Source organism: Triticum dicoccoides, chromosome 6A (assembly GCF_002162155.2).
Source record: "Triticum dicoccoides isolate Atlit2015 ecotype Zavitan chromosome 6A, WEW_v2.0, whole genome shotgun sequence".
Classification (NCBI taxonomy): Eukaryota; Viridiplantae; Streptophyta; class Magnoliopsida; order Poales; family Poaceae; genus Triticum; species Triticum dicoccoides.
Genome location: NC_041390.1, coordinates 581,557,655 through 581,582,884, shown reverse-complemented (window position 1 = coordinate 581,582,884; position 25,230 = coordinate 581,557,655). Strand labels below are relative to the sequence as shown.

General features: G+C 42.2%; 3 protein-coding genes across 4 annotated transcripts in view; all 3 read right to left on the bottom strand.

Annotated features, from left to right (window-relative positions):
- LOC119318119 (protein FIP1-like) overlaps window positions 1–3,580 on the bottom strand; it is a 6,010-nt gene extending 2,430 nt beyond the window's left edge. The window contains exons 1-8 of the mRNA XM_037592643.1: window positions 3,270–3,580; window positions 2,424–2,511; window positions 2,109–2,217; window positions 1,960–2,009; window positions 1,588–1,654; window positions 1,234–1,306; window positions 713–768; window positions 140–239 (exon numbers count right to left, since the gene is read on the bottom strand). Of these exons, the coding sequence (XP_037448540.1) occupies window positions 140–239; window positions 713–768; window positions 1,234–1,306; window positions 1,588–1,654; window positions 1,960–2,009; window positions 2,109–2,217; window positions 2,424–2,511; window positions 3,270–3,325 (599 nt within the window). The 5' untranslated portion in view covers window positions 3,326–3,580. The remainder of the gene's footprint in view (window positions 1–139; window positions 240–712; window positions 769–1,233; window positions 1,307–1,587; window positions 1,655–1,959; window positions 2,010–2,108; window positions 2,218–2,423; window positions 2,512–3,269) is intronic.
- A 2,134-nt stretch (window positions 3,581–5,714) lies between these two features.
- On the bottom strand, window positions 5,715–11,779 carry LOC119316016 (probable histone acetyltransferase HAC-like 1). Its single transcript, XM_037590420.1, has 10 exons — window positions 11,427–11,779; window positions 9,750–10,071; window positions 9,298–9,453; window positions 8,299–8,427; window positions 8,017–8,217; window positions 7,717–7,856; window positions 7,322–7,634; window positions 7,042–7,181; window positions 6,291–6,369; window positions 5,715–6,202 (listed from the first exon to the last, which is right to left on the bottom strand). The coding sequence occupies exons 1-10, from the start codon at window positions 11,777–11,779 to the stop codon at window positions 5,996–5,998; spliced, it is 2,040 nt and encodes a 679-aa protein (XP_037446317.1). The 3' UTR covers window positions 5,715–5,995.
- A 2,474-nt stretch (window positions 11,780–14,253) lies between these two features.
- On the bottom strand, window positions 14,254–25,175 carry LOC119318118 (isoleucine--tRNA ligase, chloroplastic/mitochondrial-like). Of its 2 annotated transcripts, XM_037592642.1 has the most exons (21): window positions 25,024–25,175; window positions 23,868–24,108; window positions 23,682–23,783; window positions 22,958–23,027; window positions 22,692–22,804; window positions 22,423–22,491; window positions 21,839–21,946; window positions 21,067–21,211; window positions 20,264–20,495; window positions 19,904–20,190; window positions 19,660–19,796; window positions 19,103–19,250; window positions 18,321–18,452; window positions 17,785–17,913; window positions 17,283–17,410; window positions 17,049–17,213; window positions 16,513–16,638; window positions 16,049–16,122; window positions 15,698–15,947; window positions 14,870–15,049; window positions 14,254–14,781 (listed from the first exon to the last, which is right to left on the bottom strand). In XM_037592642.1, the coding sequence occupies exons 1-21, from the start codon at window positions 25,173–25,175 to the stop codon at window positions 14,533–14,535; spliced, it is 3,237 nt and encodes a 1,078-aa protein (XP_037448539.1). In that variant the 3' UTR covers window positions 14,254–14,532. The 2 variants fall into 2 exon arrangements, with proteins under 2 accessions (XP_037448539.1, XP_037448538.1); XM_037592641.1 differs by lacking the exons at window positions 21,067–21,211; window positions 21,839–21,946; window positions 22,423–22,491; ... (3 more) ...; window positions 23,868–24,108; window positions 25,024–25,175 and having other exon boundaries at window positions 20,268–20,468.
- Between the last annotated feature and the right edge of the window lie 55 nt (window positions 25,176–25,230).

Here is a 25,230-nt window from a genome sequence, read left to right as displayed (position 1 = left end):
TCCTATCCGACACAGGAAACACCCCCCCCCCCCCAAGTCTGCCGTGGTGCAGACTGTGTGAAGAAGACAGATGTTGTATGTGCAGTAATAAATATCATTTCAATCGGCTGGCTGCTGATACTGAGTGTTACTTAAGTACCTTCGATCTTCCAAAGTCGTAGTAGATGGTTGAAGTGCAGAATATAATGACTGCAAGATATCAGGCCGCCCATCCAAAGAGTTGTACTTATGGATATACCCTGTAAAAGGAACCAATCAGACATTGCATCTTAAGACCATCTAATGGGAGCAAACATGCATTTATAAGGGGAAAAAACACAAGGCACATGTATTTCATTAGGTGGATGAAACTGAAAGAATATCATGAGAAACATGTGGAATACCATTCAAGGAATGGCAGCATTGCTTGTTTAGTATAATTCCGAAAGAAATAAAGCTAATCGTGGTTGTAAAAATGAAGATTTCACAGAAATTTGAAGATGTGTGCCATGGTAACAAACTTACAGAACAAATTGACATGATTCTAGCTATCTAAAAGGTACTCCCTCCATTCACAAATATAAGATGTTTTGGATAATTCAATATGGATTATATACGGACTGAAATGAGTGAATAAAAACACTAAGACGTGTCTATATGCATCCGATTCAGAAAAAGTTAGAACATCTTATATTTGTTAACGGAGGGAGTAACAAACAACAATTTAACTCACATATGTATAAGCTCATAAAGCATCCAGCACATGTTGCTTCAACCACGATAGTAATCCTGCATTATGGCAACTGGAATTGTAAGATCAGTTTAGCTTGGCATACTATACTATAAAAGTTAGAAACAGGCTCCGCGAAGCGATAAACATGTTAAACTTCAGCCCAGGAACTCTAATTTTTGGGCCAACTGACAGCTGAACCTATGTCAACAGAACAGAATACTAGAATACGGGTTTAAACACAACAACATAAGTAACCAACTGAAACTTTAGAATGAAACAACAGAAACATGCCATATACGCCCATGCATTGCCTTCTCTTGCCATTTTGCTTGAGAACATGCCCATGTATTTTGCTTTGTAGTACAATGTATAGATTAAGTTAAATGGCATAATGCTTTTCTTGCCAAGTTGCAGAAAATCATCCCAGGTAAGCTTAGGTATCCTCAACTTCCAGTAAACAATTATGATTCAAGAGAGATCTCACAAATTTACAGAGGCTAAATACAGTGGCAAAGGTGTACCTTAGTAACAATGAAATTGATAGTATATGTACAAAAGGTTGCCAGACTATGATTAAGAGCATTAAAGCAGTGCCTGCAGAAGCAATACACAATAACAATGAGTCAGTTTCACTGCGAAACATTAGAATGCATGAATCACCTAGACCTTAATTCATTGTGTTAATAGATTATTAAATCAGCCCTAAGAAGATAAAAGTTAGAACCAAAAGCTATACACACTCTCAAGAGATGGAACCAAGGTGAAATGTGAGCACATAAATGAAGCAGCAGCTCACTATAATGCTAGTTATAATTTATAAAATAATGATAAATTCTGGTTTAGAGCATCGTACAAATTTGTTTGGTACTGCTCACCATAAGCAATAGTGGCAAATGGAAGTCGAGCAATGTGCTTCAGTTTTTGGCTAAAATCATAATAGCCCTGCATGTCAAAAGAGACACGGCATGTTAAAGTACAATAAAAAGAAAGGTAACAAAATGCAACTATAGCACAGAAGGTAACAGAATGATAAGGGGACATAAAAGCTGATCATATTTATATTCAAACATAACACTGAAACCTATTGAGGAGAATAATAGAAAAGACTTTTCACTGGGAAGCATATATTCATGAAACTTACGAAGTGTCGATCAAATTGATTACCCCAACAAACATATCACCACTATTACATGAAATATGAAGAAACAAAACACACTAAAGTATAGTATCTTTTTGATCGGCCGTACCTGCAACCTCACTTTCCTGACCTGGTGAACCCAATATTGTTGAAAAATGCCTGCGTTGAATTCCGCATGAACATTAAGTAAATACATCACGTCAAGAGACATAACTTGAAACAAACAAAAAAAATGAGCCAGTCAATCTGATAGAAAACCTGTAAGAAGCAGAAGGATAACATTGCAGCTGCATAGCAATGGAGGGATCATGCCTGGTACACGAAGAAATATCCATGGAGCTGACACAGACACAGCAGCATAACCTACCTAGAGAATAAGAAAGAACAGCTATCATAAAAGTGGATACAGAAAGTGAAACAACGTTTTGCTGACTAATGACAGTCCCATGGGATGATAAAATACATAATTTTGTAGTTGGTTTGGATAATTTACAAAACAAACTTATACCCAAGGCAATCTTCTTTATGCATGATAACAATAAATGAGATTGGTACTAAGAAACTTGTCCTTACCAACAATATACAGTACAAGGTGCCACTGACTATGCTCCTAGGCTCTCGATGGCCAGACAGGGGAGCTTCATGTAGTAAATCGATAAACCTACATAGAAAAAAAGATTACGCAAACAGAAGAAACAGTATGATTGCCAAAAACTAAAGCAATAAGAACTATACAAGGATAACGTAAATGCCGAGACAGCTCAGCTAACTATCTCTGTTTCTGCTAACTAACTCTATTTCTGCATCACCCTTGGTCGTGCTGCTAGCTATCATGGAGTTCATACAAAATTCAGTTAACAATTGCACTGAGATTAATCCTGCATTGCAACTTAAGCTAATCCGAGCAGCCAATTGAAGAAACACTCAATCCAATCGCCAGCCCCATGGACAGGCAAAGGGATTCAGACCATCAAGAAGGAAACCTACGCACAAGCACCAAACAGTAACATGGGGGATGAAATGCAGATTCAGAAAACTAGCCCCGCGCCTTGTTTTTTTCACATTATTGCTGCAAACCTCACACACCTTCAACAAAACTCCGGACCACAGACAGGACACAAATACAGAAGGCCAAAACGTTAGCCAACGCTGCGCCGCTCCCCGCCCCACCTCTGCTCTCGCATTCAACGCACTAGCGCGGAAAATTTCAACCCATGGCTGGGGCATGCGGCACCAACACCGCGGAATCAAAACCCTGCCGCGAGTGAACTGCGGACCACACCACGGAGCCTGACATGGGACGAGACGGGCCCGAAATTCCACCGCCATTCCCGCGGAATTGAGATCAGAGATCGCCGCAGGCGCGCGCACAGACGGAGCGTCTACTGGACCGACCTAGGGGTTAGGGCAGGGACTCACAGCGCGTCCTCCTCGGGGGCGGGGGCGGCGGGCGCCGCGCCGCCCCGCTGCGGCATCGCCGATGCAGTGGGGTAGTCGCCCCCGGGCCCCGCTCCGCAGCCCGCGCGCGCGCGCCTCCTCCGGCCGCCGGGTCGATCCGAGGGGTGGTCGCGGGCGGAGCGGCTCAGGCCGCGACTCCAATCTGATTAATGCGCGCCCTGGCGGTGGAATTGACGCGAGCTCGCTCCGGTTTGATTGATGATCTGTGCGGGGGGTAACGTCAGCCCCTCTCCCTCTCTCCCTCCCGCCGAGGAAGAAGACAAGGTGCGAGTGGCTAGTGCTCTGGGCAGTCCTGCGACGTCATCTAGTCGTACTCTTTCTGAGGCTGTCCGTGGGTCCCACCCTACAGTCCCATGGGCAGCCTCTCTTAGATTCTTTTCAAAAAATAAAATAAAATCAGATCTATTAGAAAAGTTCATCAGAGTACAAATCACCTCAAGCATAATAATAATTACTTCGAGGTCTCCAAACCAGCGAACAACCACTACAGTCGTTCGTCAGAATGAACCGTCGACATGCTGTTATCGTCGCTTCCCTGCTGGAGCCGGCTTGACCTTAACGATGATAGTTGAGAAGTTTTCGTGCATGGCCCCTAAGGATCAGCACCCTGAAGCCGCAGCCGTCGTCGTTCAACCTGAATAGATATGAAGAAATTGGCATCAAACCTCGTTGTCACGCACACACGCTGAGAAACCATAACCTCGTTGTTCCAAGGAGATGGTGAGAATCTACACCGGAGCTTCGCCGAATATGTTTGAATGGACAAACTCAAGGCGGACCGAAACTCTGAAGACAAACTCGAAGAAAAAGCGTCGTCGTCCGCCTGAGCGCTGCACTTGCGAGGACTGAAAACTCTAACCTAAACTACTAGTCGGAGCGAAGGCACCGGGATCCCCTCCACGCCATCGGCCATCAGAGCGGTAGGTAGAGGGAAGGCGAATTCATGGACTCACCAGCAAAGCCTAGAGGGGAGAGCTTGCCCTACCGCAACGTCTCTCAAGTAATATCACACCTTTTGTTTACAATGGAATTTGTAGTTCATGTCATCTGCCGTTTTTGGAAGCCATTGTAATGGTTTATCAATCTGAATTATCAGTGCCATAGTTTTCTTATCAGCAACATGCACATGGCTTAGTGCCATACATAGTTTATTTTCTTTCTTTTTTCCCGGAAAGTGCCATACATAGGTTTTTTTTCTGGGGAAGTGCCATACATAGTTTATGCGCAAAACTGAATCACAAATTTGTGCTCTTCAATGCAATTATAGAAAGGTCAAAACTTTAATACTCTTGGTAAAGATTGTATGTTGCACATGAGAAAAAATATGGGGTTCAAAAGATGTAAGTGACGGCGACAACTACAGATATAATCTCTTTCGGCTCCACTAACCAACCCATGGATTGTCCTCCCTCTGCCTACCGCTATAGCGGCTGGTGATGGGGAGGGAAATCCTATTGCATTGGCTCCGGCTAGTAGTTTAGGTTGTGTTATAATTTTAGCATGGATAGCGTCCAGGTGGATGGCGTTGTCTCACCTTTGAGTTGGACTTTCGGGTTTTGATCCTCCTCGAGTTCATCCATAAAAAATGGGTTCAATGGAGCTCGACATAGATTCCTTCCATCTCTTTCGGGCGGCGAGGTTAGGTTTCTCGGCCTGTGTTTGCATGTCAGACGCTTCGTATTAATTCAAGAGTTCAGTCGTGCCGGCTGCAACTCTAGGCAGTGGCGGAGCTACAAATACAAAGTTGGGCGGGCCAGATCGAAACTGACCCCAAGTCTAGGCTGCTGATCCTATGTAGTATAGTTTTGTAATTTTGCTAAAAGTCTGGGCGGGCCATGGCCTATTCGGCCACAATGTAGCTCCAACAGTGGCTCTAGGTCGTTGGTCCTTAGAGGCACGTGCACAAAGATTTTTCGACTGTCATTGATGAGGTCAAGCCAACCGACTTTGATAGAGAAGCAGTGACAATGGTACTTCAACACCTCGTTCTGGTGACGGTAGTGGTCGTCCGGTGGTCCAAGGACCTCGGTATAGTTTTAATTATGTTTGGAATCTTTTGTACTTCTGATGAACCTTTATAATAGATCTAGACCCTTTCGCCAAAACAAAGAAACAAGTTCCATATACCCCTAAATCTCCTCTTCTAAAAAAATCTCCTCTTCTATCTTGTTCAGTCGAGATTTGGTATAACAGTCACCAGCCACAGCTTTCTCCGTGGAGCAAAGATCGATGAATTCGGTAAAACAGTCACTACCGTTTCTCGGCCTACTCTTAATCAGACTGTCAACGAGCATGGTAGCAGTAAGCAGCTTGTACTGTTGAATGGTAAGTGGCATTCCAAACTCAGGGCACAAACAGGCATTTAGATCTCGCAACATTTTACACATTTCTTGAAAGTGTCCAGGTGGAAAATGACTGCAGAAAGCTAAGCCATAAGTAGCAGCACTAAGTAATGCATGTTGGCATGAAACATCAAACTCATATCCAGCAACATTAATACACGCCTCAATCGCCTCTTGTTCAGTTGAGATTCGGTATAACAGTCACAGCTTTCTCCACGGAGCAAAGATAGATGAGTTCGGTAAAACAGTCACTACCGTTTCTCGGCCTGCTTCATAAGTGGAACGTCAGGGCTGGTCCTGGCATACATATGCAAATATATATACACCCCCTACAGACTGGAGTAACTACACAGCCCTATTGAAACGCTGGAGAGTGGGATTATGTAGGTGGTACAGCACCATCATCGACGAATGCCTGGCACGGCGAAGGGTGTCAAATTGGTAATGGTTCTCTTGACAAAGACTGAGAAACGCCTGCCTGGTGTCGAAAAACTTGCTTTCTATGATACCGTCTCCATCCTTTGTCTCTTCAGGCACACCCACAATGTCAACCTAAATGAAAAACATCAAGTTAGAAGATGTTACTACTGATTTCCTCTTTTCATTTTTGCCTGAAGACAGAAGAGTCTTGGTTAGTTACCGGATGGAGCTTATGTGTTTCTCTACTATTGCTCGGATGCCTCTCCCTCTCTTCAAGCTCTTGTTCTGCACTGTAGCACCTGCATGCAACAGGAAAATATGAATGTTCACAAACATAACTTTACAAGAGCTAAAGGTTTTTCTAAAACGGCGAGCGGTATACGTAACTTCATACTCCCTCCGTCCCAAAGTAAGTGTCTCAACTTTATACTAACTCTACTACAAAGTTGTACCTAAGCTTGAGACACTTTATCTTGAGATGGAGGGAGTAGTACAAAACAACTCATCCCAAGGATATAATACTTCTTATGTACGTACAGAATTTTCCAGCACATGTGGTTAATTTCATCACAAAAATCTCACCAATACAGCTGGGCTATTAAGGTGTCGCCAGCCCCCAGCTAGGCCTGATGCCATGGTTGGGGTGGACATGAGGACATCAGTGCCCCCTGCCTTTCCAGGGGAGGAATATGCGGTCATCTGGGGTGACCCCAAGAGTCACCCCAGTTCAAGGATACAACAGTTTGTGTGGTAGACAAAGCTACTTAATTCGGGACGGAGGGAGTATATAATTTGTCATGCAAGTGCCTGGGCACCTGTTTCTTTCAAGGCACCTGGCCCTGAGAAAGAGCAATGATGCAAAAACCTGTTGGCACATACAGATGCTTTCGATTTCAATTGTGATCACATATAGATCAAGTACACGTGGGCTCTATAGCACAGGCGTCATATGGTTCAAGAAATTGACTTACTTGTCACAGATGTAAAAACTTCTGCATTGATGACAAGCCCAACGTTTTCCAGACGACATAAAGCTACGACAGTGGCTACAAGAATACTGCAAATGGACCATAATGAAATCCTCCTTCATTGGATAAATGGTTTCCCCAAGCTGCATACATCAAAATCGAATTCATGGTAAAGATGTCACCGAACTGAAACAAACAACAAGTACATTTTCACAAAAATGAGGGGGTTCCGAGAGATATGCAGTATTACAAGAGGTGCAAGAGAATCACAGAATAAACTTACCTTTTGCATCAGCATATCATCCTTGGAAGCGTTTCCACTTAGATCAGTGTGGCAAGCAGCTTCAAGAGCTCTTTTTCTAATAATTTTCTTTGCATTACCCTTCTTCTGAAGCTTTTGGTCATCTTCTTCTTGATGCAGTTGATTGACCATATCTTCAGCAGCTCCTGGCCAGTAACCTCCATCGAAGTAAGGCAAACGAGAAGCAGTAACCTTAGCCTTGCACTCTCCCGTAGTAATGAAGAAATGGTCATACAGATTTGTAAGCTCAACAACAATCTCCTCCTTAGTAGCTTTTCGAATCATGGCTAAGCACCTGAGTGTGTAAGACATTTGAAATCATGCAACCAGGAGCTAAATGTAAGCAGAGAAACACGTGTGTCAATCCAAGGCCTTACCACTCCCGGAGTATGTCAGATGTTCGAGTCGTCTGAATCGTAGGATTGCAATAAAAAATGTTATCACCTTCCAGAGGTGGGCGAGCCCATATATAACAGCTTGTGAATCCACGCTGCTTGCAGTATTCAAGATATCCTATCTGTACACATCGAGAACTGGTGTAAGATTACAGGAAAATGCTAGCTCAGAGAGGAAGACATCACGTCTAGTAGTTTCATACAGGAATTTTTTCTGACTAGCCTAGCAACAGAAAATATATTCACAACTGTGATTAAAATTCAGCATATGCAGCAAGTTACCAGAATTTCATGGTAGACGAATGTACGCAAGGCCTCTCCAGTGGCTGCTTTAATCCCAGGTCTGAAGTATTTCACAGAATCCAGGTATGACAAGTAAACACGACGTTGGTTCGGGAAAGCGCATTCAGCACCAAATTCTTGAACATACATTCCAAATAAGCAGACTTCTACACCATCTATTTTCTGGAACAAAAGAACAGCCTGCCAACAATCATAGGAATAGAATCATGGATATCTCTCTCTGTTGTCAGCATAATTTATACTTTAGGCATAAGTTCCTACCTTGGACTTGTAAGGGAATTCCGTCGGGTAATTATCTTCTTGAAAAGTTTCCAAAAAACGTGGTTTAACTCCAACCTTCTTATCCACTGATGAAACAACTCTGACCACAAGACCATCTGCTCCAGCAACCTAACAAATATGGAACAATTAGACTTATGGAGGGAACATTTCTATCAAAATACTAGTTCACAATGATGCCAAAATATATGGTGTCTGATGTGATTCAAGTTACAGGAAGTCCCTGTCTCAAATAATACATAATCAGAACTCAACAAGACATCATAGAAAAAGAAGCGCATAAAGCATCAAGATATATAACATACTTCAAGTACACAAGTAAGCAAAGCTCATATACACTTCAGACTTCAGGTCTCTAAGCTGCCAAAAAGATCATTCCTAGGTTGATTGTTCAAGCCATCCATCTTTTTTGTAGTCCATTTGCTGTTATTGTGTTTTTTTATTGGGTCGTAAATAATCAGATGAAAAAAATTGCACTATATGCCTGTATTGCAAACTATAAATACAATACAATCTGTTTTTTTTCTATAAGCCTTTAATATATAGTTGAAGCACCCCTTCCGAACAATAAATGGGTAATTCATACTATTAGTTAATTCTCCAAAATGGTTCCTCATTACATACCAGGTGGGAGTATACAGCTAGATAAACTGCTAGGTCATCCTGGTTGATGGAAAAAGTTGCTATGGGGTCTGAAAGAAAAATTAAACAGGCCCCACATTTGGTCTGTTTTTTCTCCTTTCAAATCCGGTAAGCGAAAACATGGACAGGACAATCATTACAGTAGGCTGCAATTATTTGCATGGTATTTTTTAAAAGGATTTGCATAGTGTGTAAGCACTTAAAAAACACTATCAGGTAGCATATGTTTTGTCACAAAAGGTAATATACTACCAGAGTGCATTAAGGAGCCATGCATTGCGGAGAAACATAAACAAATGAAGTACACGTGCACTTCCACCAACACTTAGTTTCACTAACCTCGTCAAAACTACGTCCTGTCTGAACTGCACGAGCCTGTCTCTCCAGCTTAAGCCGTTTAAAAAGCCGCTCTTCAATATGATCGCTAAGAGCAGTTCTTGGCAGATCACTTGCCCCAAGAACAGCACTCTGTGGTGAAGGCACGTGCAGCCCACGCTTCACTTCCTCAATATAGCAATACAGGCAAGTACTCCCTCCGTTCCAAAATAGATGACCCAACTTTGTACTAATTTAGTACAAAGTTGGGTCATCTATTTTGGAACGGAGGGAGTATATGCTTGTTCTACATCATAGTTTATGTCATTAAACAGAGCACATATCTGATGCTGCCAGCAATTACATCTTTCACAATTAACCCACTGTGGAATGCATCATTCAGAGAGATTTAGTAAAAAACAAATATAATCAAAACTACAGTTATACAACCATCAGAATAGAAATACGGAACTTACACATTCTTGAGTTTCCTCATCATTTCTTTTTTTCTGAAATCGGGCCTTCGGAAACATCTGTCCTTCAACCTCAATGGTGTGAGCACGGGACTTATTGTAACATGGAATGCAGACAGAGTGGTGGGTATCACGAGTATCATAAGCATAGTATGGTCCATTTCGCCTTATCCGAGCACCACAAGGGAAGCAATACATTGGTGGGGGTTCAAAAGTGAGTTTTTCCTGTTTGCAGAGCTGGCATGCATTTTCATTTATACTATCAGACACCGGCGGCAGTTGTTGACCATATAGGGGATCTTCACGTAGTGAATCAATAATAAGCCTACATAAAAGAAGGATTGTATGTCCTGAGAAAACATTATAACTGCCAAAAAATTAAAGCAGTATGGACTATGCAAGGATAACGTAGATGCTCAGACGGCTCATCTAACTATCTCTGTTTCTGCACCACCCTTGGTCGTGCTGATCGCTATCAGTGGTCGCGGAGTTCATACAAAATTCAGATGACAGTTGCACTGGTATTAAACCTGCAGTGCGGCTTAAACCAATGCAAGCAGCCAAACTACTCGACACTTGATCCAATCACTAGCCCCATGGACAGGCAAACGGATTCAGATGGTCGAGAAGGAACCGGACGCTAGGCTCCGGGTTGATTGATGATCTGTGCGGAGAACTAGGCTGTAGCCTAGTGGCGGCAAGGGAGCGCAGTGGCGTCTCCAGCAACCAGGGTTCGAGCCACGTCGGGGACGAATTTCTGGTTTCTCACAAGGGATGCTTCTCCTATATCAATAAACCATGGGTGCTAGTGCCCATGAGTTTCATCTTTTTTTTGATTGATGATCTGTGCGGGGGGGTAGGAGCCGGGCTCCACGAACGCGAAACAGCGACCCAGCCGCCCTTCTACCCGCCTTCCCCAAGGCTATAGCTGGCCATAACGGGGCCTAACAAAGCCCGAAGCAGAAAACCTAGGACCAGGCCTGACCCGGCCCGACCGCCGGGCCTGGTTTTCAGGCCCAAGCCCATCCCACCAGTCAAAAAATCCCTGAAGCTTTGGGCCGGGCCTTTTCCTTAAATTGCAAAAATGCCAATCGGGCTCAAAATCTAGGCCCGGGCCCAGCCCATAGACAAGGTCAGACCGGGCTGGATTAGACTTTTTCGAGCCAGGTCAGGCTGGGATGACCAGGCGGGTATCCCATGGCCACGTATAGATCCGGCCCACGCTGGCCATCTGAACCGCGTGCGCGCACACACCCACTCGCGCGCGCGCACACACACATATCTACAATATCCTCCCCTCAATAAAAAAATCTACATACCACCTGTATTTTGGACCAAACTCTATCACTTCACTCCGCATGCGCCCCAAGATCCTGTCCGGCAATCTTCGGCCTTCTCCGGCATGGTGGGCAGCGGATTCTGACTCCGAGATCTCATAATCCTTCGACTGGACCTCATGTCATGCGGGGACAAGGAGGAGATGTCCGTTCGCATGGCTCTTTGCCGCTCCTGGGAGGAGTGCGACCAACCGTGTTTCGAGTCGATCCGGCGGGAATCCATTTCGTCGGCGTAAATGGCGCAGGACGTGCTAACCATCGGCTGGCGGCACAACCCCTTTGGTGGCACCTTGTCCCCGCGGCGTCGGGCTCTGAGTTGGAGGTCAACGCCAACATGGTTTACGGCCCAACTGGCCAAGAGGGCAGCGTGCCCGCCGTGCGAGGAACACGGCGCGGGAAGTCGCGACAGCTCTCAAGGGCGAGGCCGCGGAGGCGGAGTCGCGTGCCGACTTGGATGAGGAGGCCCTCCGTGCTTGCATCCTCAAGAAGCGGCAAAGAAGGACGACACGCGCCTTCACAAGGAAGCAGAGTCGAGCGGTCTGTATTGCTCCCTACAGAGGAGGAGGAGGAGGAGGAGGAAGCCACTAATGGATCAGACAGCGTCGGCTGGATCCATATTGAGTCTTCGCCCGCTAATTCCATGATGAAGATGGCAAGGGCAAGGGCAAGGGCAATCGTTAGTAAACTTTTCTCCATAGCTCTAACCACGGCCCTTATTTCATAAGATTTTACCAGTCGCCAAGTTGGTATGTAGAACATTGTCAATTTTTCCTAGGTCCAATGACATGTATGACAAAGTAGAAGCATGACAATTTTGTATAGTAGTCGGATGGCATTTATGATAAAGTAGCCTATGCTATGTGTGAAATTATGATGTAGTACGTGGAGTTAATTTACATTGAATGGCATTGTATGAATTTAAGAATTTGTTAACGGACGGACGCATCACATACATTTAAGGGGACGAATTAGATAGGACCAGCCGTCTATACTCCCTTCTCTCACGAATATGTTACATTTGGCATTTAAAATTTGTTCATAAAAGAGTGTACTTCTATCTTGCCAATACACTTTAAATTAGAAAAAATGCTTCTCTCTCATTGTACAATAATTAAGACCAATAACGTTCAACCTATGGTCTCCTCACTTTCTACATACACTTAGCTCATTGGAGTTGGGTTAATTAAAGAGTAAAGAGATGATGGTTGCGCCTTCCCATTTCAAAGCACAAAGAGTTCTTGATGAGATTCGCCGGTGTTACTACAAGAAAACTGTCATGATACTAAACCTCACGTCCTATTGAGCATCTTATCCAGGGGCGGAGCTCTGTAGGGGCAGACCTGAACCATGGCCCACCCAGGAATTTGACAAAAAAAGTTTTTACTACTAGTCGTCTTAGACCAACCCACTAGCCCACGCACGCACTGGCTATCCCCATCGGTCATCGTCTACTCGTCTCACGCACACTGCACGCACAGGCACACACTCAGGCCTTCCCCAATTTCCCATCCTCTCAGACCCAGACTCATGTAGGTTGTAGCCACGCCGCCGACAACCACCGCCGTGGACAGGGAACACGGTCCACCGGAGCGCGCCGCCCGCCATCTCTCGAAGCAACCGCCGTGGCGACGCCCGTCGGGATCTCGCCTCGCCCCTGCCCAGCTCCCTCCTGCCGCCCATCATCCGCCGGGATCCAGTGTGCCATGCGTGCTGCCGGCCATCCATTCCTGCGGTTGTTCTCCTTCAACGCCAAGTCTCCAAATCTGGCGCATGACCTAGGCCAGCCCCTTCTCCTTTTGTATTCTGTCGCTGGCGCCCCCATGACTTAGCACCTTGCCGCACGCACAGTGGCAGAGCCAGGAAATTTGAATCAGGGGGGCCGATTGTAGTCAAAATAGGTTGGGGAGGGCCAAAGCATAGAAAAAAATAGACTTTAAGCATCAAAAAATTGCTAATTACGCACTGTTCATCAGTGAATTAGCAGCAAATTCCTAATGTCAGGGGGGCCAGGGCCCCTGCTGGTCCCCCCCTGTCTCCGCCACTGCGCACGCATACTTCACAGGTAAAAATTTTCCCCCAAATTCTAAATTTGATAAGCAATAACCTGATTTTGTTCATTTCCATACACCCAGTGATCAGTCCTGCTAGTGATAAATAATAGCCTGATGATCTGATCTTATGCAAATTTCAATATAGGTAGTCATGGGAAAGGAAAATAAGACTCAGAGAAGAAGAAGAACACTAAGACAAGATTACGCAATAAGATGGAAGATGAGAACCTGGCTAATAACTTGTTAGTTCACATAGATGGTGGAATTCTAGAAAACTACAGCCACGAAGAAGTCATTGCAGATTTTATAAGCAAGAAGGATTGGAGAGTTGATTGTATGTGAGTAGGTCCATGTCTAATGTCTCGACACTTTTGTATTAGCTAACTCAATAGTGACTCATGGTTGAACTGTACTTTGGTTCATATATATTATATATATACATATCTGCTAGCTCAATCTTGTGACCTGGGTGCTTGTAATATGTCCTTATGAGTAAGAATTTAGAAAATTTTGTGTTCTTCTTCAGTCTGGCCCACCCAACTTTTTCGTTCAAGCTCCGCCACTGATCTTATCCCATCTTAAAGTTGGTTTATTCGGCTGCCGCAAATGCTACTCATTATAGGGATTCCGACAAAGCGAATTTATTCATTACTAAAGCCAAAGTCAGTAGGAGTACTATTATGAAGAAATTCAGACCTTGACCTCGAGGACGTAGTTTCCCCATAAAAAAGCATGTCTCATATAATAATTGTGCATTTTTTTACTTCACTCCATAATCTGTCCCAAAATTTGTGTATGTACCGTTTTCATGGACGGAGAAAGTACGCTCTAACGTCAGTCCCTCTCCTTGCCAAAAAAAAAAGTCAGCCCCCTCCTCTCTCTGCCGAGGAAAATGTGCGAGTGGCTAGTACCCTGGGCAGTCTTGTGACGTCACCTCTCTCACTTAAGTTGCCGGAGGGTCCCACACCGCATGCGTCTCTTAGATGACCTCACACCTTTTGCGATTGATAATGGAATCTGTAATTCATCTCATATGTGCTGTTTTTGGAAGCTGTTGTAAAAGTGTATTGTTCTCTGGATTTTCAGTGGCCTTGTTATTTATCAGCAACATCCATCGAGTTTAGGTGCAAAATTGTTTCATCTACTGTATAGTGGGAGGAGTTCTGCAATACAGGTACAGGAAGGTCAAAAACTCTAATTACTAAAAATTGGTAAAGCATGTGTGTTGTATTACATACAAAGAAAATGGGGTTCAAAACCGGTTTCAAGAGCCCCTAAAAATCTTCTCTTCTATTTTGTTCAGTATAACGGTCAAAGCTTTCTTCGTAGAACAAAAAACGATGAATTCCACCTGCAATCTTCACATTGAAGTGGAGGTTAGATCCAGGTCGCTGCTCTTCAAGCGACAGCGGCGGCGGCAGGAGATGCATGCGGTTGCAGATCAATGACGCCGTGGCACCGCGAGCATAGCGTAGGATGGTCATCGAACGACCCAACGTCCTTGGTGTAAACCCAGCAGCGCTCGCATTTCACGCCATCCGCACGAGTCACACCGATCCAGATCTCTCCCGTGCGTGGGTCGCTGAACTTTCCCGCATAGGACACACCTGATGTGGTTTCTTCACTCAGGGATGGGAGAATCTCCACCTTCAGAAAGACAGAAAAGAGGAGACGTCAAAACACAATTGAATGCAGAAAGAGGGCCTCTGGTTTTGAGGAAAGACAAATGTTCTACCTGAGATGTGATAAATAGGCGATGAAGGGCATCTGCATCATTGGTTGCAGAAGCCAGCTCCTTCAGTTTGGATACCGTATCGGGATTTTCAGCATGGAGATAAACCTTTGCGTCCAAACTAGCGCCGATCAGCTTTCCTGTTCTAGCGTTCTCCAAAATCTTGTTCACCTCTGATCTCAACTGGTCAACAAGCAAATGCAAAATATCTGTAAGAAATCTGTGCTGAAGATATGAACTCATGTGTGGCAACAAAATATATTAAAATAATGACCATAAAATGATAATAATAATAAAAGAGCTGCAAATGTTCTAGTCTACACCCTCTGTTCACTAGTTGAACTTTGAACTGCCAAAACGTCTTACATTAGTTACCCTCTGTTCACTAATGTAAAGACGTTTTGGCAGTTCAAGAGGTAGTAGCAATTAATTAACCAATTTAACAGAAATGCGCGTATTACACATCAGAAGTGGTTTCATCTGTGTCTGGTCAATATGATGGAACTTGGATGTGTTGAACTGGAATGTTCCAAGTTGGCGGCACGGGTTTCATAAAACATTTATTGAAGAAAAGATGGCTGGCCTCTAGGAATATATCGGTCAAGTTATAAGCTACAACTAGGGATGCAGGCAGTGCACCACATATCACACACCCCAGTACACATCAGTGTTAATTTTGTGGCTATAGTTCGCTAATTGCATAGTTTTGCAGGACAGGGAGGGCAGCACTTGCATCCCTACATCTACCTACAACCCATATACCATGGCAAAGAAACACAACTATTAGTATATGAATGGATGCCTCTAAAGTGATGCAGAAGTGTTGTGTACCTCCAGGATAACACTCAGAAAATCAACATCATCCTTTTGAACCGAGCACCATTCTTCATTCTTATCTGGCCATTTTAGATCAAAAGCAAACTTGGCAACAGATCCATCTTCCAAGGTGTGTTCAAAGGGCAAGTTCTGCCAGATATCCTCTGCTAAGTGTGGCATAATCGGAGCAATGGCCCTAACAAGGTAGAGTAGATGTGCAGCAAGGACTGTCTGGCAGCTTTTCCTTGTGTAGCTAACTCGGCCACTGATAAGATAAGATCACATAAGTTGCATTAACAAACAACACTAGCTAGATTCAATTCTAACTAGATGCAGATGGAAATGAACATTGGATGAATGTCATACCCAACATAAAGTCGGTCTTTTGCAACGTCAAAATAGAAATTGGACAAACCAACGATGGCGAATCTCTGAAGGGTCTGAATTAGAGAGAAACATATGTCAACAATGGCATCCTGAGCATATGGCATCACATACTATAACAATTGTGCACCGCATGTGATCTGAAATTCTGATAAGAAAATTAAACAACTTCCAGAATGCAGAATGAAAACAAAGGAGTAACTGAACAAGATCATTCCACTTCCAGGAAATTTGATCATCCAAATCCAACCAACTCCTAATTGGCAAACCATATATTCAGTAGCCACACTTTGTGTTTATCAAAAATATGACCTGAATATACCAAACCAGATAAACATAGTTTACGCATGCATGTGCATAGAAACACGTGAACACACACGCACAGTGTAAAAAAAGGAGGAAAGGGAAAGTCTGAATTAGTGTGACTACGCAAAAATGTTACACACCTGATATATTTTATAGAATTGGTAATTATCATAACTATCCTTCATGGAAGCCACAACATTTTCCAGTTGGAAAAGTGCGTACTGATCAATTTTTGGCAGATCACTGTAGGGCACAGAATTCTCTGGCTATAAAGAGGAACATAAAAAAAAGACAAGATTAGAGAAGAAGCATGCACTGAAAGGAACGCTGTAAAAATAAATAAGGGAAACTAGAGAAATAATTAAAAAATATTAACAGTACGTAGTATTAGCTAGGGAGTATATATAAGAAATATCATGCCCTCCTCCCTATTATCTACATCTAATGAAACAGTTCCCAACTCAAAGCATTATATTCAGCTAACCAAAATTAGTTCAAAGCTTTGGCCTGAGAAAAGAAGTTAAAAGCATATAGTCTGAAGAAGTTCACTAAAATGAGTATGGGTTCAAATCATCAAAAAAATACAATTAAATGCGTAAGAATATCTGTTGTTCGCTAGGGCATCGGTATTATCAAAAAATGAAATGACAATATATACTTGGCCACCTGAACTTACGTTCCAATCATGGAGATTTGCTAATAGAAAACGCATTGTGCCTCGTAGTTTTCTATACATGTCAGACATCTGGCGCAAGATTTCCGAACCAATCAACACATCTCCAGTGTAATCAACACTAGAAACCCATAGACGGAGAACATCTGCTCCATAAGGAGGCTCTTTCTGCACAAGGTTGAGAGATATTTCACTCCTCAAAACTAGAAAGTAACACAAGTTTCTGTAGGAACATACCTTAGAATCTTTCCCACCAAGAATCACTTTCTCAGGATCCACGACATTACCAACAGATTTGCTCATTTTTAAACCGTCTTTGTCCAATACAAAACCGTGGGTAATAACACTGGAATATGGAGCCTTTCCTGTTTGTTTAATGGGAAAAATGGAGAACGAAGAACCTTATGTCAGTCTCCAGATTTCAGATGCCAAAAGTATTGAGAGCAAAGAGCGATGAGTGTTCAGATTTCAGAGTTCTCATGAAAAAATAAACAAATAAAACATAATTGCATTATTGCATATGGATCATTTTTCATTTTTTTACATAAATATGATAATAGTTTACAGAAAATATAACGAAAATGTCTTTAAAGATATCTTGTAGAATGAACTGTTGATGAATCATGGTGTAGACTCTTAGTGTGACGCAGTAACATATATCTTATATAAGCAATATCTATTCCTAAGAAAGTAAGGTAGCAACAAGAAGTGTTTCTGGTGCCCATAAGGCCATAATTACCTGTAGTAGCGATGCTGGTTAACAGCGAACTCTGAAACCATCCACGATGTTGGTCTGAACCTTCAAGGTATACATCTGCAGGGAAATTAAGGCCATCCCGTTTTGCTGAAACAGCAGCCCATGAGGAGCCTGAATCAAGAGAAGATGTGGAATCAATAAATAATTAGTGTTCTTAACAATGCTCAATCTCGAGATATATTATTAAACATGAGTGCTTTGAGAGGTAAGGACTAATGACGTCAGGACAAAAGGTGGCATCGAAAACCAAATAAGTCGGAGGATTGGATACACAATAACAAGCCCAATAATGACATCAATGCAAGATTATAACACATGACTAGGGTGGCTTGGCTCAGTTTGAAGGCTCCGCAATTAAAATGATGGCAGCTGTCAAGATTCAGTGTGCGGGCACCCGTACACACACAGTGATCTATGGTGAACACTGATTTATGCATTGTCACAACTGATAATAATCATCACCAACTGAACTTTCTAAAATATATATTATTAGCAGAATAATTAAGACAGGATCCTACCAGAGTCAAACCAAACATCCATTGTATCAGTGCCCTTACGATACTCAGATGCTTTGTCGCGATATTTATCTGGAAGAAGTTCCTCGGTTTTCATATACCACCAGGCATCACTGCCTTTGTCTGACACTATAGCTGCATAACAAAAAAAGAATTGGTGGGCATTCATGTGATTCTAAATCCAATCTTTAGTAAAGAAAAAAAAATCTGTAAGAAGGAAAGAAAGCATGGCAAGCATAAGGTCATTTATAATGATTCAGAAAGTACAAGTACAAATGGATCAAAGCTTCATGTCATAAAGGATCACATAATGTATCTTAGAGATGTCTTCGAAAATTTCTAAACTGGACTTGGTACAGATACAGCAGACGTATTTAGGCTCAGTTTAGGGTTGCTGAATGTGCTGAGCTGTGCTTATTTATTATATTGATAATGCAATGTGCTCAATCTATAATCTGCTGTCGGAAAATACTCACGGAACTAGAGATAAGTTGGTTAAACAAGCACCAAAATAGGCAAAAGCTGGTTGGATAAGCTAGATTGTCATAATTCACCGCCACATTGTCAAATGCAGTCGTAGATGAAAATACTGTGAGATATGGCACATAAGATAATTCAGTCCATATGTTGCACCAGAAAGTTAAGATATAGGAGCATTATCTAAAAAACCTTGAGGGGCACCTTGAAACAAGACATTTAAGTTAGCAATTGCTTGAGAATGATGGTGTTGCAAATGCAGAGGGAACCTAACAAAGAAGTGCAAGAAATCATAATCATCGGCATACCCTTGATATGTTCAATCGTTTCTTCAGTTATAAGAGGTTCTTGTGTGTCTACATGATAAAAAACAGGAATGGGAACTCCCCATGTTCTCTGCCGGGAAATACACCAGTCAGAACGGCCAGAGATCATGTTAACAATCCTGTTTTCACCCTGAGAATGTTGAAACACAGGCAAGAAACAAGGTTAACTTGTCAGACAACACCAATAGCAATTCAAGAGTACGATTAGGTAACTCAACAATATTGGAAGGCAAGTAGGCAACACAACAATATTGCATGAAACTTATATATGGAACAAAGAAATCAGTTGCCCAAGGAAAAAAAATCAAGACAAGTAAGAAATATGCACTGAACTTAAAGCTCTTCTACAAGTACACTAGTTAAGATAAGAAATATGCACTGAGCAAACATCCCAAGTAGTAGTACTGTTGCCAAGCGTGAAGTTTTCAGTACTAAGCAGATTAACAGTTCAAAGAGGTTCAGTGAGACAATAAACCAAAGGAACATAAACACAGTTGCTTATTCGAATTTTAAGTTCAAGAAATAAAGCAGCTAAATACCTGAGAAGGAACCCAGGTTACTCTCTTGATTGCATCCAGTGCAGCATCCCGAAAACCATCCACAGAGGCAAACCACTGCTCAGTTGCTCGGAATATGGTTGGTTCTTTCGATCTCCAATCATAGGGGTACTTGTGTTCTGACAACCAAAAAACACAATGGGCACACAATCTTCTAAATAAAATCCTCGATATTCACATGGCTTTTATACCAAAAACTCTGAATACATATTGTGACGTTACTCACTGTAAGGCTCTTCTAAGATGAGTGAAACATGTTCGTCCAGATACTTCACAACTGCAGCATTACCAGCTCCCAGGACAGATAAGCCACTAAATTGTCCAGCTTCGGCAGTGAAGTTCCCTTCATCATCCACGGGAGAAACAATAGGAAGACCATATTTCAAACCTGTCAGGTAGTCTTCCTGGCCATGGCCAGGGGCAGTGTGAACAAGGCCAGTTCCAGATTCAGTTGTTATGTAATCTCCTCCAATAACAACAGAACATTCATTGCCATTCACAGGATGGAGGTATCTGAAGGCACCAAGCATAGCATGAAAAAAAATCAAGCACAACCATAATGAAGTTAGAAGAGCAAAATAAATACCTACAGTGCTCCAAGACTGAACCAGGAAATGATTTCCTGATTACAAGCTTCACACCCCATTTGGACTCTAGAACTGAGACAAGATCAGAAGCCACGATGATAAATGGTTTCTCGATCCCAGAGCTCAAAATACTCCCAAGTTTTTGTTGCTTTCCTCCAGATGTTGACTCACTTTCCAGTACAGACTGGAGCTCAACTACTGCATAACTAAGCTCAGGGTTCACAGCAACGGCTGACACAAGAAAAGGTTTTTACACAAGTTAGTACAATTCCAAAAAATAAGGAATGTTTGAAGCAAACTCGTACACAGTATGTGCAACAACCATGCAAGTGTAAGAGAGGAAATTCTGATTCCATAGTACCAATGAAATTAAAACAATGTCATTGTCAGGTAGCGGAATTAAAAAAACTTCAAATGCAATACATTACCAGTGTATGTGTCATGATTTGCGTTCAAGCTATGTTATTTAATAGTCTTAATATTCATTTATCTTGATTATCAGTTACGGCATCTTCAATACTGCTAGCTGATTCTATGATATTGGCATTTCATACTACTTTAGGAACTAAAGTAGCATATTGCTATAAAAAGAACTCCACATGGAAATTTAATATATATTTTCCATGAGTTGATTTGGTTATAGACATACAGCATGAAATCAGACAAATACTTTACTTTTACTGTCATCCATCTCCCGCCAGTTGAAAATTTCGAAACTGTTTTAAGGTGGCTGTCATGACACCCCAGTTCAGAGTCGCTGGACGTTTCCATTGAAATAAAAGCAAACAAGGCATCATCTCACCAGCATTAGCAGGAATTGTCCATGGAGTAGTGGTCCATATGGCTAAGCAAACATTAGGGAGAAATTCATCTAGCAACCCAGAGCTAGACGGGCTGGTAACCTTGAATGCCGCATATATGCTTTTGGAAACGTGATTTTCTGAATACTGGAAAAGGTAAAAGGAGCATATGTAAGGAAAAATCAACAGATAAATCAACAACAGAAGAAAATATAAGCACCTGTATGCCCAAAAGTTCCAACACAGCTCAAAAATACAAATAAAAATTTCTAGGATTCTCAGATTATCCACAAATAGGTCTTCTACCAGAGTGACCATATAAATTTAAGTTCCAAAGCCATTGGCAGTAAAAGCATGTGATACTATCACACATAGGTTTAGTGCAAGACTACTTTATGTAACAAGTTTTGCAAAAACACACCAGGTTGGTTGGTAAACATAGGCATTAATCTCAACATGAAAGGACTTACAAACGAAAGTTACACAGGTTGGCATGCAGCATGTTACACAGGTTGGCATACACAGGGTAACTTTTGCTCAAAAAACTAGATAGACAACTAGTAAACTAGACCAAGCAACTTCACAAAGAAAACAAAAATTAAAGCATGATTCAGCATTTAAGTCCACATTGAAATAATTCAGAATTATCAATTGTTTATTTGCATACTCAACACTATCGATTATTCATTTGCATTTAACACTAACTTAAAGATTACTGTGCAACAAAGTGTTTGACAATAAATTAATGCAATTGAATAGAAAGATTAAGCATACCTCTAACTCAGCTTCTGCTAAAGCAGTACGTGAGGATGGACTCCAATGGACAGGCTTTCGTCCTCTATAGATATATCCTCTCATAACCATTTGACCAAACACTTCCAACTAGCATATCAAAACAAAAGGTTGTTACTGCCATGGTAAAATTTAATTATCAGTAAGGGCTCCTGATAAGGATGAAAAGAACTGTCGATATTAATTATCATAACATAAACTAGAATTATACCCCAGCATATTGTCTTTATACTGGCATGGTAAACAGGTCAAAAGAACAGAAAAAATAGCTGCTCTAATTGCAAGCAAGATAGAGATGCTGACAACCCAATCAAGTCATCCAATCTCCAAGCCATTGTTTATAAGGCGTCTCGCCTTGGATGCTTAGGCGGCAAGGCACCCTGGCAGCACCTTACAATTATGCCTGCTTTAGGCGCTTATGCGCCAGGGCGGTTGGTGCTCGCCTTAGGTCGCCTTACCGCCTTAAAAACAATGCTCCAAGCTCTCACTCAAGTGAATAGAATAGATACATATAGATGCATTTCCATGATTTTTTACATAAATAGTAGGAGTAACAGAGTGAAAACCTGAGCAGCTTCATATTCTGGCGAAAGAGTTAGGTAAGGGCTGTCCCAATCTGCCCATATACCGATCCGCTGCAAGCACGGTGTTATTTGTTAATATACCAGTAAGGAACTAAAACCTAAAACGTTTTGAAGGCTTTCGGTAAGCAAGAAGAACATGTGCCAGGCATTACTACATGACTCGGCCTTGCCTTAGAAAACTGTAAACACACCATGAAATACCACAAAACTTAAATAAGTGCCACTAGAATTTAAAATGAAGAAAATATTACCTTGAAAGAATTCATTTGTGCATTAACGGTCACTTTAGCAAATTTTGCAGCCTTTTGCCTTAATTTTATAGGTGTTAGAGCATTCAATGTTGCTTTGTCCATTGACTTCAGAACTGCAGTAAATGATCAACTGTTACTTGGTTATAATCTAACACATGCAAAGCAGGCATCTTCTAAGTGAACCCACCCCAACAACAAAATAACCACAATTAAATACACTTTTGAATATGGCAACATTTCCAAAGGTCATATAGAGTTGAACTTACCTTTCAATTCTATCGGAAGGCCATGGCAATCCCACCCAGGAATAAAGGAAACCTTGTGATTCTGAAGCAGCTGTGCAAAAGAAGAGAGGATCAGAACACTGAATAAATGGAAAATTATGGTTTCATTGGGTCCATGTTCTAATTCATATTTGTGTACTGATAAGGATTTAGATCATACCACCATCAGAAAATAGAAAGGGTCGCCAAATCAATATGCACATCATTGATTATTGAACAAAATGACTTCAAAACATTTCAACAGAAGTGAGTTGCCAGGACAACATAATAAAATTTTATAAAAATCATCATGTCATACAGAATCAACTACAATTAGGTGTCCATCTAAAAAAAAGAACTTAGGTGACCCAGAGCCAGCATATTATAAGATTTTATACAAGAAAAAATTCTCATCTGGAATCTTATATCTCATACACAATCAATTACTCTTAGTCTTGTAGAACCTAAGCTGGTTTATCTAGCATTCTAGCATGAGCAATGGCATTTACATAGGTCCAATCTTTGTTGAACTGTCAACATCAAGCTGAATATGCAGACTTTACCATTTGAAGATAATGGCACACGCATCAAAATATGGGGTGGCCCAGAAATTGAACTGACACAGAATATGAATCCGTACCAATTGTTTCCCCCAAAAAGAAATATGTCAATTGTTTGCAAATAAACATGTGCGTACAGCTAGATGAAATTCACGGATAGCTGATACCTTGTAGCGATTTATAATATCTTTGAGAACTTTATTCAGCGCATGACCCATGTGAAGATCACCATTAGCATAAGGCGGGCCATCATGAAGAGTAAATGTGGCCTAATCAAACAACCAAGAAAACCAACTAGGTCAGATGAATAGTTTCGTTTTCATTTATAGCTCTACTTGAAAAAGTAAACTCACCCCAGTATTCCTTTCGGACACCCTCTTCAGCACCTGGTTCTCCTCCCACAACTTCTGGAGCTCCGGTTCGCGCATAACAGAGTTTGCTCTCAAGCCAAAACTCGTCTTTGGGAGATCCACCGTGTGCTTGTATTTCCCATCTTCTTGTTTTGCACCTAGGAAAAACCGACAAGCTATCAGTTCTAGGTACCTCTGTGTTCTAACACCCCAAGGAGGACCAATGACTAAAACGAGACTCAACCTGTCAAACATCAACTAAATGCTTATTTCAGTTTCAAATGGTCCAGATCAAAACACTTATATCATTAAGAGATTTTATTTTGAAACATGCCAAATCGGACTACCTAGACTGTTTCCCGCAAAAAAAAAGAGACTACCATATGTCTTATTGAGACTCTCAATGGAAGGAACTTTTATCCCCATGACTGCACTCAGGTATATTAAACATGGAGAGTTTTTCTAACTTTTAACTCTGAACTTCTAAGAATAGCAAAATTATTCATTAAATCATCAAATTGCCATATTCTGGGTATATATAGCATATAATCTCAATCGGTTAGCATCATCACAAGCACAATCACCACCGTCTGAGCACTGTTTCCACCATCCAACATCTAAAATAAGCTCACCTGTTCTTCTAGTTATTCACAAAATGAAAACCAAGATTGCTTTGATACCAAGACACTGGATGCAGAAAGCTTATATTGATGGAAGTCTCATACAGACCAAAAAGAGAACATGGTGACAAATTGTGATGAAGGCATAGACACCTTAAATAAAAAATTGCATACATAATGACCTAATTACAATGGAATGACCCAGCATGAAACATTTGTCAAAGAGCAACATCTATCAAGCTAAACCGACCAGATTAAGCTCAAGTTACACGCATACATCAAGTGAACACCCCGTCAGTCCCAACTACGACCACGGGCAAATTTCACTCAGAACTCCGAAGCTCAGGAAACTGCACTCAAATTCATTCGTCTAATCCTACTACTGCTTGTGTCCCTAGTCCCTAGCGCCGGATGCAACTCACGAGCAATCGACCTCAAAAAACGGACGCCCCATTGCAACACGGAACAGACGGTCGCCGATTCCCCAAACCAAAAACCCCACCCTGAACCCCTAATGACGCGAGCGAGAGACGGCTCACCCTCCGGGGCCTTCTTCGCGGCCATGACGGGGCCCCGGGACCGGCGCTTCGAGACCGACGACGACGGGGCGAAGAGGTCGCTCAGCTCGGTGGAGAACGGCCGCCGCGCCGCCACCGGGGCCGCCCCCAGCCTGCGCAGCGGGAAGCGGCATCTCTGCGTCGAGAAGACCTGCGGAAGAGCGGGGGCTCGTGAGGAGTGCCTCTAGG

Excerpts from the sequence above, each read along its gene's own strand:
- LOC119316016 (XM_037590420.1), bottom strand. The coding sequence starts at position 11,779 with ATGGAGAAAAGTTTACTAACGATTGCCCTTGCCCTTGCCCTTGCCATC. Across the intron at positions 10,072-11,426 it reads CCCTCTTGGCCAGTTGGGCC|GCTTATTATTGATTCACTAC; the intron begins GTAAACCATGTT and ends TCTTTTATGTAG. Across the intron at positions 6,203-6,290 it reads AAACACATAAGCTCCATCCG|GTTGACATTGTGGGTGTGCC; the intron begins GTAACTAACCAA and ends TTTTTCATTTAG.
- LOC119318118 (XM_037592642.1), bottom strand. The coding sequence starts at position 25,175 with ATGCCGCTTCCCGCTGCGCAGGCTGGGGGCGGCCCCGGTGGCGGCGCG. Across the intron at positions 23,028-23,681 it reads ATATTATAAATCGCTACAAG|CTGCTTCAGAATCACAAGGT; the intron begins GTATCAGCTATC and ends TCTTTTGCACAG. Across the intron at positions 15,050-15,697 it reads TTCTGAGTGTTATCCTGGAG|TTGAGATCAGAGGTGAACAA; the intron begins GTACACAACACT and ends CTTGTTGACCAG.